Raw genomic sequence first — 13994 nt, 5'->3', positions numbered from 1 at the left:
TAAATTGCCAGAAATAGCCAATTTGCTCAATTTAACTTTAAGTCTATGTTATTATTAATAATTAATGATATTTATATTTGTGGAAACACTGATTATCTTAATGATTTCTCATAATAAATATATATTTTTGATGACATGTTTTAAATAGGTTCAAATCCAATCTGCACTTTGTTAGAATATATAACAAATTGGACCAAGCTATATTTCTAACAAAGACTTTTTCTAGATTTTCCAGAATAAATTTTCTAAAAGATATTCAAAAGACTTTGAAATAAGATTTGAATTTGATTCGACAGATTTTCTAGATTTGCCAGAATAATTTTTTTGAATTTTAATCATGATATTTCACAAATATTATGAAGAATTAAATAAAAATGTATTTATTATCCTTTACAATAAACAAAATACCTTTTTTTTTAACATTGATTTAAATTTTCAGGAAAGAAGAGGAAGGAATTTAAAAGGTAAAAAGGTGTATGTGTTTAAAAAATTTTAAAATAATTTTTAAGGTCGTATTTTTTCTCTAAAATTGTCTTTCTGAAAGTTATAAGAAGCAAAGTAAAAAAAAATAAACAAGTGAAGACCAAGTCTTTAAAATATTTTCTTGGATTTTCAAATTCTTTTTGAGTTTTGTCTCTCTTAGAATTAAAAATGTCGAACAAAGCGAGACCAGCTTGCTAGTATATAAATACAATTTAAAAAAAATTGAGGCAGCTCACTGGTAAGTGCTGCTATTTGAGCTATTTTTAGAACAGGCCAGCGGGCGACTCATCTGGTCCTTACGGGCGACCTGGTGCCCCCTGCTTTAGATCCATGAAGAAAAGAAGAAAGTGAATACATTTCCATAAAAAAATATTTGTTTTATTTGTAGGGGCGGCATAGCTCGGTTGGTAGAGTGGCCGTGCCAGCAACTTGAGGGTTGCAGGTTCGATTCCCGCTTCAGCCATCCTAGTCACTGCCGAGGTGTCCTTGGGCAAGACACTTTACCCACCTGCTCCCAGTGCCACCCACACTGGTTTAAATGTAACTTAGATATTGGGTTTCACTATGTAAAGCGATTTGAGTCAATAGAGAAAAGCGCTATATAAATATAATTCACTTCACTTCACTTATTTGTTTTTTAATGAATTAAGGTTTATGACAACATTTTTCCAAAACACAACATAGAATGTGAAATATAACAGGATCATGCATACATTTACCAATTGTTTTCAAAACATGCAAAAAAGTGGGACCTAAAAAATGACGTGATGGGGTCCCCGGGACCCCATTTTCAAAATTCCCAGCGCCATCACTGCTTTAAAGGGGAACATTATCAGCAGACCTATGTAAGCGTCAATATATACCTTGATGGTGCAGAAAAAAGACCATATGTTTTTTTTAACCGATTTCCGAACTCTAAATGGGTGAATTTTGGCGAATTAAACGCCTTTCTGTTTATCGCTCTGGAGGCGATGACGTCACCGAGGTAACACACCCGCCATTTTCATTTTCACATTACAAACACCGGGTCTCAGCTCTGTTATTTTCCGTTTTTTTCGACTATTTTTTGGAACCTTGGAGACATCATGCCTCGTCGGTGTGTTGTCGGAGGGTGTAACAACACTAACAGGGAGGGATTCAAGTTGCACCACTGGCAGGAAATCTGCCGCCAGACCCCCATTGAATGTACCAAAGTGTCTCCACATTTTACCGGCGATGCTAAGACAGACATGGCACAGAGATGTATGGATAACCTGCAGATGCATTTGCAACGATAAAGTCAACGAAATCACAAAGGTGAGTTTTGTTGATGTTGGCTGCCAGCTAATCGATGCTAACATGCTATTAAGCGGCGGTGCTAAAGCAGACATGGCACAGAGATGTATGGATAACCTGCAGATGCATTCGCAACGATAAAGTCACAGAAATCACAAAGGTGAGTTTTGTTGATGTTGACTGCCAGCTAATCGATGCTAACATGCTACTTACCGGCGGTGCTAAAGCAGACATGGCACAGAGATGTATGGATAACCTGCAGATGCATTTGCAACTATAAAGTCAACGAAATCACAAAGGTGAGTTTTGTTGATGTTGACTGCCAACTAATCGATGCTAACATGCTACGCTAATCGATGCTAACATGCTACGCTAATCGATGCTAACATGCTACTTACCGGCGGTGCTAAAGCAGACATGGCACAGAGATGTATGGATAACCTGCAGATGCATTTGCAACTATAAAGTCAACGAAATCACAAAGGTGAGTTTTGTTGATGTTGACTGCCAACTAATCGATGCTAACATGCTACGCTAATCGATGCTAACATGCTACGCTAATCGATGCTAACATGCTACTTACCGGCGGTGCTAAAGCAGACATGGCACAGAGATGTATGGATAACCTGCAGATGCATTTGCAACGATAGTCAACGAAATCACAAAGGTGAGTTTTGTTGATATTGACTGCCAGCTAATCGATGCTAACATGCTATTTACCGGCCGTGCTAAAGCAGACATGGCACAGAGATGTATGGATAACCTGCAGATGCATTTGCAACTATATTAAGTTTCCTTCCACCCACCTTTAATGCGAAACAAACACTTACCAATCGATGGATTTAAGTTGGGTCAAAAGATGCGAAAGTCCTGATCGTTTGGTCCGCACATTTTACCGGCGATGCTAACGCAGCTATTCGGCCATGCTATGACTATGAATTCGCTCAATAGCTTCAGTTTCTTCTTCAATATTTTCATACTCCACCCATCCGTTTCAATACATGCGTAATCTGTTGAATCGCTTAAATCGCTGAAATCCGAGTTTGAATCCGAGCTAATGTCGCTATATCTTGCTGTAGTATTCCCATTGTTTGTTTACATTGGCAGCACTGTATGACATCACAGGGAAATGGATAGTGGCATCGCAAATAGCGAAAATAAGGCACTTTAAAGCTTTATTTAGGGATATTCCGAGACCGGTAAAATTTTGAAAAAGACTTCAAAAAATACAACAAGCCACTGGGATCTGATTTTTATTGTTTTTAACCCTTTTGAAATTGTGATAATGTTCCCCTTTAACACTCCTAAACCGCCGTTGTAGACCCCCTTGCACGAGGTCAAGTGGAAGTAAGAACAACATGAGTGCTCTTCTTTAACGGACACTGTCATGCAGGTCTTGCGCTCCACGATCTGCCGGAAGTGAAGCCTTCCTAAAGTTGTCGCTCATTGCTCCTTGCTCGTCTTAGGTGGAAAACGGTGGACTACTACGTGAGCCGCGTGCAGGGTGCCATGCAGCTCCTGCAGCAGCGGGACATCATCGGCAGAACCAGCGAGCTCGCCAGACTGTTTGGGATCCAGTTTTTCCACGTTCTCACTCGAGGCTCTCAGGTACCTGCTCGCTACTTTTGAGACGACATACCTTCTTTCATCTAGAGCATGGGTGTCAAACTCTGGCCCGCCATGCAATTACATTTGGCCCTTGAGGCAATATCAAATTAACATTAAAGCTGCAAGCAGCGTTGGTCGGGTCCGCCTTTGACGGCTGCCAAGCCCTGGTCTAAGTCAGACCTACATAGAGGTCTTTGTTTCATGTCTCTACGACATTCCTAACAGAAGTTACAAGCAGTTTTGTCTGGGTTTTTTCCTAAGGGGCGCTGGAGCGCAATTTTGACTTTTGGGGTTTGGTTTTTTATTAGATGGCAAGTTTCGCCAGTCCTGATGTGTGTGTAAAATTTGGTGAGTTTTGAAGCACGTTAAGGGGGTCAAATTACAGATCAGCGTTTCTGGATGTTGTTGATAAATGGCTTTCGCTTGGCATAGTAGAGCTTTAACTTGCACTTTGAAGCATTTTAAGGGGGTCAAATTATAGGTCAAAGAAGCAAAAATGACATTTTTTTAGGAAACTTTGCGCAGGGGTTCTTTGAAGGCGCGTAAAATCAAAACCGGAGCAGTAATCAAAACTTTGAGGGACATTTTTAATCAAAAGGGTTCAATCTCTCTCCTGTGCGAGTTTGAGGCCGAAACGACAAACGCACTCGGAGGAGTTTACGTTTGAAAAAGGTGACGGGTTTTTACAAAACTTTTATTTTGAAGGGGTAATTTGTAACTTCCTGTTGATTTTTGCCTAAGAATGTCAATCATCTAAATGTAGGTCTAAGTGAGACCTACATAGAAGTTTTTGTTTCATGTCTTTCCGGCATTCCTACTGGAAGTTACAAGCAATTTTGTTTGTGTTTTCTTCCTAGGCGCAGTTTTTGCTGTGTTTTATGGGATTTGTTTTTTTCATTAGATCGCAATTTTCGCCAGTCCTGATTTGTCTGCCAAGTTTGGTGAGTTTTGAAGCATTTTAAGGGGGTCAAATTACAGCTTAAAGAGGCAAAAATAGCATTTTTTGCGAAAATTTTGCTTTGAATGGGTTTTTGCTAAATTTCTGTTGATTTTTGCCCTAGAAGATACGATTATGAAATGTAGGTGTAAGTCAGCCCTACATAGAGGTTTTTGTTAGCGACATTCCGAACAGAAGTTACAAGCAGTTTTGTCTGGGTTTTTTCCTAAGGGGCGCTGGAGCGCAATTTTGACTTTTGGGGTTTGGTTTTTTATTAGATTTCTGGATGTTGTTGATAAATGGCTTTCGCTTGGCATAGCAGAGCTTTAACTTGCACTTTGAAGCATTTTAAGGGGGTCAAATTACAGCTCAAAGAGGCAAAAATGAAATTTTTTAGGAAACTTTAGAGCTGGCCCGCCGGTACTATACCTCTGCCGCTGTAACACTGCATTCGCCGCTAATACTCATACTTGCCAACTCTCCCGATTTTCCAACCATTCTCCAGATTTTCTCAAGATTTCCACCCGGACAACAATATTGGTGGCGTGCCTATAAGGCACTGCCTTTAGTTTGTCTAGAACAGGGGTGCCCATTACGTCGATCGCGAGCTACCAGTCGACCGCGGGGGGTGTGTCAGTCGATCTCCAGCCAGGCCTTTAAAAAAAAATAGACCTAAAAATGAGTGATCATCAATCTTCACCAAGACGTCACTTAAATGACATTCACGGTACCGGAGGGTCTTGTGAGATGACGCTGGCTGCTGCAAGATCATTATTATGAAAATATGACCGAGAGGAAGGCGAGAAACACTTTTTATTTCAACAGACTCTCGCGCCGTACCTTCCGTCAAAACTCTAAAGGCCGACTGCACGTTTCCTATCTTCACAATAAAAGCCCCGCTTCATGCTGCCTGCGCTAACTAAATACAGAGTCTCGGAAAACTGGCGTGCACAAGCGATCCCTCAGAAAGCTGGCGTGCACGTCACTTGTGCACGCCAGCTTTCCGAGACTATTATTTTGTTAGCGCAGGCAGCATGAAGCAGGGCTTTTATTGTGAAGATAGGAAATGTGCAGTCGGCCTTTAGAGTTTTGACGGAAGGTACGGCGCGAAAGTCTGTTGAAATAAAAAGTGTTTCTCGCCTTCCTCTCTGTCATTTTTTCATAATAATGAACTGGCAGCAGCCAGCGTCATCTCACAAGACCCTCGGGTGCCGTGAATGTCAATCAAGCAAGCTACGGAATTTGCCGCCAATGTTTTTCTTGTAAAGTGTATGGAAGCTGGATGAATTAGATGCCAAAAACCAACCACTTTCATGTGGTATTGTACAGAAAGGACAACTTTTTTTATCCATTTGAAAATGTGGGCGTTATCATCATTACTGTCTGATTCCAATCAATGCAAGTCATCAGAATCAGGTAATACACCAACTTATATTCTTGTCTTGGTGAAAGAAAGACATCTATATGTGTTACACATGCTTGTATTATCATTAAACACATTTAACTTGTTTACAAAAATGTCTCTTTCATGAATAAATAAATATAAATGATATATATAAATGAGGTAGATCCCCTCGAGTTGGTCAATTGAAAAGTAGCTCGCCTGCAGAAAAAGTGTGGGCACCCCTGGTCTACAATATGTTGTCACGTCCGCTTTTTCGCCATACAAACATCGTGCCGGCCAAGTCACATAATATATGCGACTAAAACACACACTTAAGTGAATGCCAGCATACTTGGTCAGCAGCCATACAGGTCAGACTGAGGGTGGCCGTATAAACAACTTTAACACTGTTACAAATATGCGAACCCACACCAAACAAGAATGACAATAATAATAATAATGGATTAGATTTATATCGCGCTTTTCTATTGTTATATACTCAAAGCGCTCACAGAGAAGTGGGAACCCATCATTCATTCACACCTGGTGGTGGTAAGCTACATCAGTAGCCACAGCTGCCCTGGGGTAGACTGACGGAAGCGTGGCTGCCAGTTTGCGCCTACGGCCCCTCCGACCATCTCCAATCATTCATTCACCAGTGTGAGCGGCACCGGGGGCAAAGGGTGAAGTGTCCTGCCCAAGGACACAACGGAAGCGATTTGGATGTCAATAGGTGGGAAGCGAACCTGCAACCCTCAGGTTTCTGGCACGGGCGCTCCACCCACTACGCCATGCCGCCCCCAAACACATTTCGGGAGAACATCCACACCGTAACACAACATAGACACAACAGAACAAATACCCACATTCCCTTGCAGCACTAACTCTTCAATATACGTACGCAACCATTTCTCAAGCAGCTATTGCGAGGAATTGAGGGATTTCACCAGCTACGCTCCGTAATATCATCAAAAGGTTGAGAGAATGTGGAGAAATCACCGCACGTAAGTCTTGATATTACGCACCTTCCATCCCTCAGGCGCTACTGCATCAAAAAGCCACATCGGTGTGTAAAGGATATCACCACGTGTTCCTAAAACCACAGTCAGTCACTACATCTGTAAGTGCAAGTTAAAACTCTGCTACAGCGTGGCGCAGTGGGGAGAGTGGCCGTACGCAACCGGAGGGTCGCTGGTTCAATCCCCACCTAGTACCAACCTCGTCACGTCCGTTGTGTCCTTGAGCAAGACACTTCACCCTTGCTCCTGATGGGTGCTGGTGAATGTGTGTGTGAATGGGTAAATGTGGAAGTAGTGTCAAAGCGCTTTGAGTACTTTGAAGGTAGAAAAAGCGCTATACAAGTACAACCCATTTATCATTTGTTATTTATTATTATGCAAAGCCACAGCTATTTGTCAACAACACCCAGAAACGCTTCGCTCCGTAAGTGCAAGTTAAAACTGTACTACAGCGTGGCGCAGTGGAAGAGTGGCCGTACGCAATCGGAGGGTCGCTGGTTCAATCCCCACCTAGTACCAACCTCGTCACGTCCGTTGTGTCTTGAGCAAGACACTTCACCCTTGCTCCTGATGGGTGCTGGTTAGCGCCTTGCATGGCAGCTCCCTCCATCTGTGTGTGAATGGGTAAATGTGGAAGTAGTGTCAAAGCGCTTTGAGTACCTTGAAGGTAGAGAAGCGCTATTCAAGTACAACCCATTTATCATTTATTTATTATTATGCAAAGCCACAGCTATTTGTCAACAACACCCAGAAAAGAAAGTGAAAAAGTGTTCTGTGTTCTGACGAGTCCACATTTCAAATTGTTTTGGGAAACTGTGGAGGTTCTGTCCTCCGGAAAAGAAACATCTGGACTGTTCTAGGGTGAAAGTGTAGAAGTCAGCATGTGTGATGGTATGGGGGTGTATTAGTGGCCAAGGAATGGGTAACTTACACATCTGTGAAGGCACCATTAATGCTAAAAGGTACATACAGCTTTTGGAGCGACATTTGTTGTTATCATGGACGCCCCTGCTTATTCCTCCGCACATGCCTCCTGATGGGTGCTGGTTAGCGCCTTGCATGGCAGCTCCCTCCATCTGTGTGTGAATGGGTAAATGTGGAAGTAGTGTCAAAGCGCTTTGAGTACCTTTAAGGTAGAAAAGCACTATACATGTACAACCCATTTATCACTTATTATTTATTATTATGCAAAGCCACAGCTATTTGTCAACAACACCCAGAAACGCTTCGCTCTGTAAGTGCAAGTTAAAACTGTACTACAGCGTGGCGCAGTGGAAGAGTGGTCGTGCGCAACCGGAGGGTCGCTGGTTCAATCCCCACCTAGTACCAACCTCGTCACATCCGTTGTGTCCTTGAGCAAGACACTTCACCCTTGCTCCTGATGGGTGCTGGTTAGCGCCTTGCATGGCAGCTCCCTCCATCATTGTGTGAATGTGTGTGTGAATGGGTAAATGTGGAAGTAGTGTCAAAGCGCTTTGAGTACCTTGAAGGTAGAAAAAGCGCTATACTAGTACAACCCATTTATCATTTGTTATTTATTATTATGCAAAGCCACAGCTATTTGTCAACAACACCCAGAAAAAAAAAAATGAAAAAGTGTTTCAAATTGTTTTGGGAAACTGTAGAGGTTCTGTCCTCCGGAAAAGAACCATCTGGGTGAAAATGTAAAAAGTCAGCATGTGTGATGGTATGGGGGTGTATTAGTGGCCAAGGCATGGGTAACTTACACTTAATGCTGAAAGGTACATACAGCTTTTGGAGCAACATTTGTTGTTATCATAGACGCCCCTGCTTATTTCAGCAAGACAATGCCAAGCCAGGTGTTACAACAGCGTGGCTTCGTAGTAAAAGAGTGCGGGTACTAGACTGGCCTACCTGAAAATGTGAGGCGGGAGACTGTTGAACAACTTAAGCTGTACATCAAGCAAGAATGAAAAATGTGTCTCGTCAGTTCCCAAACCTTTATTGAGTGTTGTTAAAAGAAAAGGCCATGTAACACACTGGTAAAAATGCCTTTTTTGCTGCCATTACATTCTAAATTCATGATTATTTGCAAAAAGAAAGGAGTTTCTTTATTAAATATCTTGTCTTTGCAGTCTATGTAATTGAATATAAGTTGTATTCTCTTTTTATTTACCATTTAACCTCACTGGTTAAGTATAAACATGTCCTAAGAAATAAAAGTGTCCTTCTGTCCCGGCAGTACCGTGTAGAGTCCATGATGCTGCGTGTGGCCAAGCCCCTCAACTACATCCCCGTGACGCCCAGCGTGCAGCAGCGGGCCCAGCAGAGGGCCCCCCAGTGTCTGCCCCTAATCATGGAGCCCGAGTCCCGCTTTTACAGCAACTCCGTGGTGGTCCTGGACTTCCAGTCGCTTTATCCCTCCATCGTCATCGCCTACAACTACTGCTACTCCACCTGCCTGGGACACATGGACAGCTTGGGAAGGTAAGAACCTTAGTTGTTTTTTTTTTTTCCCCCACTGCTGAATTGGTAAAGGACGCCTCAGGGAGCGTGTGGCACACTCACTGGCTGTGTTGACGCTGCACTGATACTGTGTTGCTGTTTCATCTGCTGCCTTCAAACCAAATCAAAACCTGCAAATAAATACGGCGCACCCACTAAATTTTAGAAGAAAAAAAATATAGTTTCGTATATTAGCCGCCCCAAGCTATACATTGTGAAATGAGTCATGTGCACAGATAGTTTAGGAGTGTTTATTTACATACTTACAGTGCCTGTAACAGGGCAGTAAAACGGCTGATCAAACAAAACAGAAGTCACCGTCATGGACCCACTAGCTGCGCAAGCTAGCTTACCAATCAGCTAAACAGACTCAATGACTCCACGCTGACGTTTTGGTGAACTTCCATCCATCCATTTTCTACCGCTTATTCCCTTTTGGGGTGGCGGGGGGGGGCTGGTGCCAATTTCAGCTACAGTCGGGCGGAGGGCGGCGTACACCCTGGAGAAGTCGCCACCTCATTGCAGGGCTATATATGCATCCATCCATTTTCTACCGCTTATTCCCTTTTGGGGTCGGGGGGGGGGGGGCGCTGGCGCCTATCTCAGCTACAATCGGGCGGAAGGCGGGGTACGCCCTGGACAAGTCGCCACCTAAATGCAGGGCTATATATCCATCCATCCATTTTCTACCACTTATTCCCTTTTGCGGTTGCGGGGGGCGCTGGCGCCTATCTAAACTACAATCGGGCGGAAGGCGGGGTACACCCTGGACAAGTCGCCCCCTCATTGCAGGGCTATTTTTCCATCCATCCATTTCTACCGCTTATTCCCTTTTGCGGTTGCGGGGGGCGCTGGCGCCTATCTCAGCTACAATCGGGCGGAAGGCGGGGTACACCCTGGACAAGTCGCCACCTCATTGCAGGGCTATATATCCATCCATCCATTTCCTACCGCTTATTCCCTTTTGCGGTTGCGCGGGGGGCGCTGGCGCCTATCTCAGCTACAATCGGGCGGAAGTCGGGGTACACCCTGGACAAGTCATTACCTCATTGCAGGGCTATATATCCATCCATCCATTTTCTACCGCTTATTCCCTTTTGGGGTCGGGGGGGGGGGGCGCTGGCGCCTATCTCAGCTACAATCGGGCGGAAGGCGGGGTACACCCTGGACAAGTCGCCACCTCATTGCAGGGCTATTTTTCCATCCATCCATTTTCTACCACTTATTCCCTTTTGCGGTTGCGGGGGGCGCTGGCGCCTATCTCAGCTACAATCGGGCGGAAGGCGGGGTACACCCTGGACAAGTCGCCACCTCATTGCAGGGCTATATATCCATCCATCCATCCATCCATCCATTTCCTACCACTTATTCCCTTTTGCGGTTGCGGGGGGCGCTGGCGCCTATCTCAGCTACAATCGGGCGGAAGGCGGGGTACACCCTGGACAAGTCGCCACCTCATTGCAGGGCTATATATCCTTCCATCCATCCATCCATTTCCTACCGCTTATTCCCTTTTTGGGGTCGCGGGGGGCGTTGGCGCCTATCTCAGCTACAATCGGGCGGAAGGCGGGGTACACCCTGGACAAGTTGCTATCTCATTGCAGGGCTATATATCCATCCATCCATTTTCTACCGCTTATTCGTTTCGGGGTCGCGGGGGGCGCTGACGCCTATCTCAGCTACAATCGGGCGGAAGGCGGCGTACACCCTGGACAAGTCGCCACCTCATTGCAGGGCTATATATCCATTCATCCATTTTCTACCACTTATTCCCTTTTGCGGTTGCGGGGGGCGCTGGCGTCTATCTCAGCTACAATCGGGCGGAAGGCGGGGTACACCCTGGACAAGTCGCCACCTCATTGCAGGGCTATATATCCATCCATCCATCCATCCATTTCCTACCGCTTATTCCCTTTTGCGGTTGCGGGGGGCGCTGGCGCCTATGTCAGCTACAATCGGGCGGAAGGCGGGGTACACCCTGGACAAGTTGTCACCTCATTGCAGGGCTATATATATATATATATAACTTACCAAGCTCAATCAACAGTAAAAATAATAATGCTATTCTAAGTTAATAATACTAACAAAGACACTCGTAAATGTGTTAGCATATTAGCTAATGCTAACAACGCTAGCTTCATTACGTTACGATATCACGTACAAATATGCACCAAAACGCTCCTACAGACATCACTCGTGGGTTAGTTTAGTAAGTATGAATTGTTTTAGTTGTATTGTAAAACATACAAACGTTGCCCGTAGTGATAAACGAGGAATCCATACGAGTAGAAACGCTATGGACAGCTGGACGACGTTCTCACCCGGTCCGCCAGCGCCTGTAGGATTTGGCCCTGCTGGGCCATTTGTTGGCGGTCAGGTGGTCGGCTTCCATCGGCTCAGTTGGTCCGGCTTGGTTGGGCGCCAAATTCTTGACTCTGTCTTCCAGTGGGTTCTCCAGACCACCAAGCCCGTTTCATGTTGACTACAGTCTCTGGGTTGCGTTTCAGCAAGGGTTTGTCTGTTTCCGTCCCGCTCGTGCTCTCACTCCCAACAACCTCTTTCCACCCGTCTTGCTGCTTATACAGAGTGACAGGTGATTGGATAACAAGGCCCAGGTGGGCCATCCTGCTTCGCTGCAGGCCTATGGTGACAAATAAAGTACGTTTTTTACAAGTAGCATTATCACTGGAGGACGAGGAATAGCTAAACATGCTTCACTACACACCGTAGGAGGATACATTAGCTCACCGCCGTCACAATGTAAACAAACGCCATGGGTGGATCTACACCTGACATCCACTGTAATGATACCAAGTACAAGAGCGTATCTTCTGGATACTGCTATGATTACATCGATATTTTTTTATCCTTTTTAAAAAATTCATATTATGTTTATAAAGTCAGTAAATACGTCCCTGGACACATGAGGACTTTGAATATGACCAATGTATGATCCTGTAACTACTTGGTATCGGATCCATACCTACATGTGTGGTATCACCCAAAACTAACGTCAAGTATCAAAGAAGAGAAGAATAAGTGATTATTACATTTGAACAGAAGTGTAGATAGAACATGTTCAAACAGAAAACAACGCGACACCTACCCTTTATATCAGTATTTCTTAACCATATTATAATTGGTTTACTAGGTATCATATTTTATTGTATGATCCTGTAACTACCTGGTATCGGATCCATACTTAAATGTGTGGTATAAACCAAAACTAATGTCAAGTATCAAAGAAGAGAAGAATAAGTGATTATTACATTTTAACAGAAGTGTAGATAAAACATGTTCAAACAGAAAACAATGCGACACCTACCCTTTATATCAGTATTTCTTAACCATATTATAATTGGTTTATTAGGAATTATATTTTATTGTATGATCCTGTAACTACTTGGTATCGGATCTATACCTAAATGTGTGGTATCGTCAAGTATCAAAGAAGAGAAGAATAAGTGATTATTACATTTGAACAGAAGTGTAGATAGAACATGTTCAAACAGAAAATAACGCGACACCTACCCTTTATATCAGTATTTCTTAACCATATTATAATTGGTTTACTAGGTATTATATTTTATTGTATGATCCTGTAACTACCTGGTATCGGATCTATACCTAAATGTGTGGTATCGTCAAGTATCAAAGAAGAGAAGAATAAGTGATTATTACATTTGAACAGAAGTGTAGATAGAACATGTTCAAACAGAAAACAACGCGACACCTACCCTTTATATCAGTATTTCTTAACCATATTATAATTGGTTTACTAGGTATTATATTTTATTGTATGATCCTGTAACTAATTGGTATCGGATCGATACCTAAATGTGTGGTATCATCCAAAACTAATGTCAAGTATCAAAGAAGAGAAAAATAAGTGATTATTACATTTTAACAGAAGTGTAGATAGAACATGTTAAAAGAGAAAATAAGCAGATATTAACAGTAAATGAATAAGTGGATTAATAATCAATTTTTACAGTTTGTCCTTTATAAAATGATAGGTGTAAAAATGAGACAATGTGTTACTGCAGACTAATTAGGAGTCTTTGTTTGTTTACTTACTACTAAAAGACAAGTTCTCTAGTATGTTCAACATTTTATTGAATGACTAAATAACAATAATAAACATATGTTTTATGTACACTAACATTTTGTTGTTACAATAAAGACAATAATGACATTTTTTTTTGTGGTCCCCTTTATTTGGAAAAGTACGGAAATACGTTTCGGTACCAAAATATTGCTATGGGGACAAGACTAGTTCGGACACCCTTGTATTAGAGTTATGAAACACCTCACTAGTATCCCTGACTTTAAAGATGTGTGACTCTGCTGAAGATGAAGTGATGAAGAATGAAAAAATATTCCTGGTTCCTCTTCCAGCACGGACGAGTTCAAGTTCGGCTGCACCTCCCTGCGGGTTCCCCCGGAGCTCCTCTACCAGCTCCGTGATGACATCACCGTGTCACCCAATGGCGTCGCCTACGTCAAGGTATGACCACGCCCCTACGGCTGACTTCCACCTCACTCCTTCACACTGGAACTTAAAGAAGATTATTCAATTTAGAGCAAAAATGCAGTTTTTTTCATGGTTTTCCTGGGGGTCGCGGGGGCAGCAGCCTAAGCAGGGAAGCCCGGACTTCCTTCTCCACTGGCCACTTGGTCCAGCTCCTCCCGGGGGATCCCGAGGCGTTCCCAGGCCAGCAGGGGGACATAGTCTTCCCAACGTGTCCTGGGTCTTCCCCTGACCAGATGCCCGCTTATTATAATTTTTTTAATGGATCCATTGTAAGGATATGAGTAGCTG

At 43.3% G+C, this 13994-nt stretch overlaps 1 protein-coding gene across 3 annotated transcripts in view; it reads left to right on the top strand.

The window, feature by feature from the left end:
• rev3l (REV3 like, DNA directed polymerase zeta catalytic subunit) overlaps positions 1-13994 on the top strand; it is a 95852-nt gene that overhangs the window by 47931 nt on the left and 33927 nt on the right. For all 3 annotated transcript variants that reach the window (XM_061894100.1, XM_061894099.1, XM_061894098.1), the window contains 3 exons: positions 3225-3366; positions 8910-9154; positions 13571-13679. In XM_061894100.1, coding sequence (XP_061750084.1) covers positions 3225-3366; positions 8910-9154; positions 13571-13679 — 496 coding nt within the window. The remainder of the gene's footprint in view (positions 1-3224; positions 3367-8909; positions 9155-13570; positions 13680-13994) is intronic.

The sequence above is a fragment of the Nerophis ophidion genome, linkage group LG03 (assembly GCF_033978795.1).
Source record: "Nerophis ophidion isolate RoL-2023_Sa linkage group LG03, RoL_Noph_v1.0, whole genome shotgun sequence".
In the NCBI taxonomy this organism is placed as follows: domain Eukaryota; kingdom Metazoa; phylum Chordata; class Actinopteri; order Syngnathiformes; family Syngnathidae; genus Nerophis; species Nerophis ophidion.
This window is presented reverse-complemented; position numbering and strand designations above follow the sequence as displayed.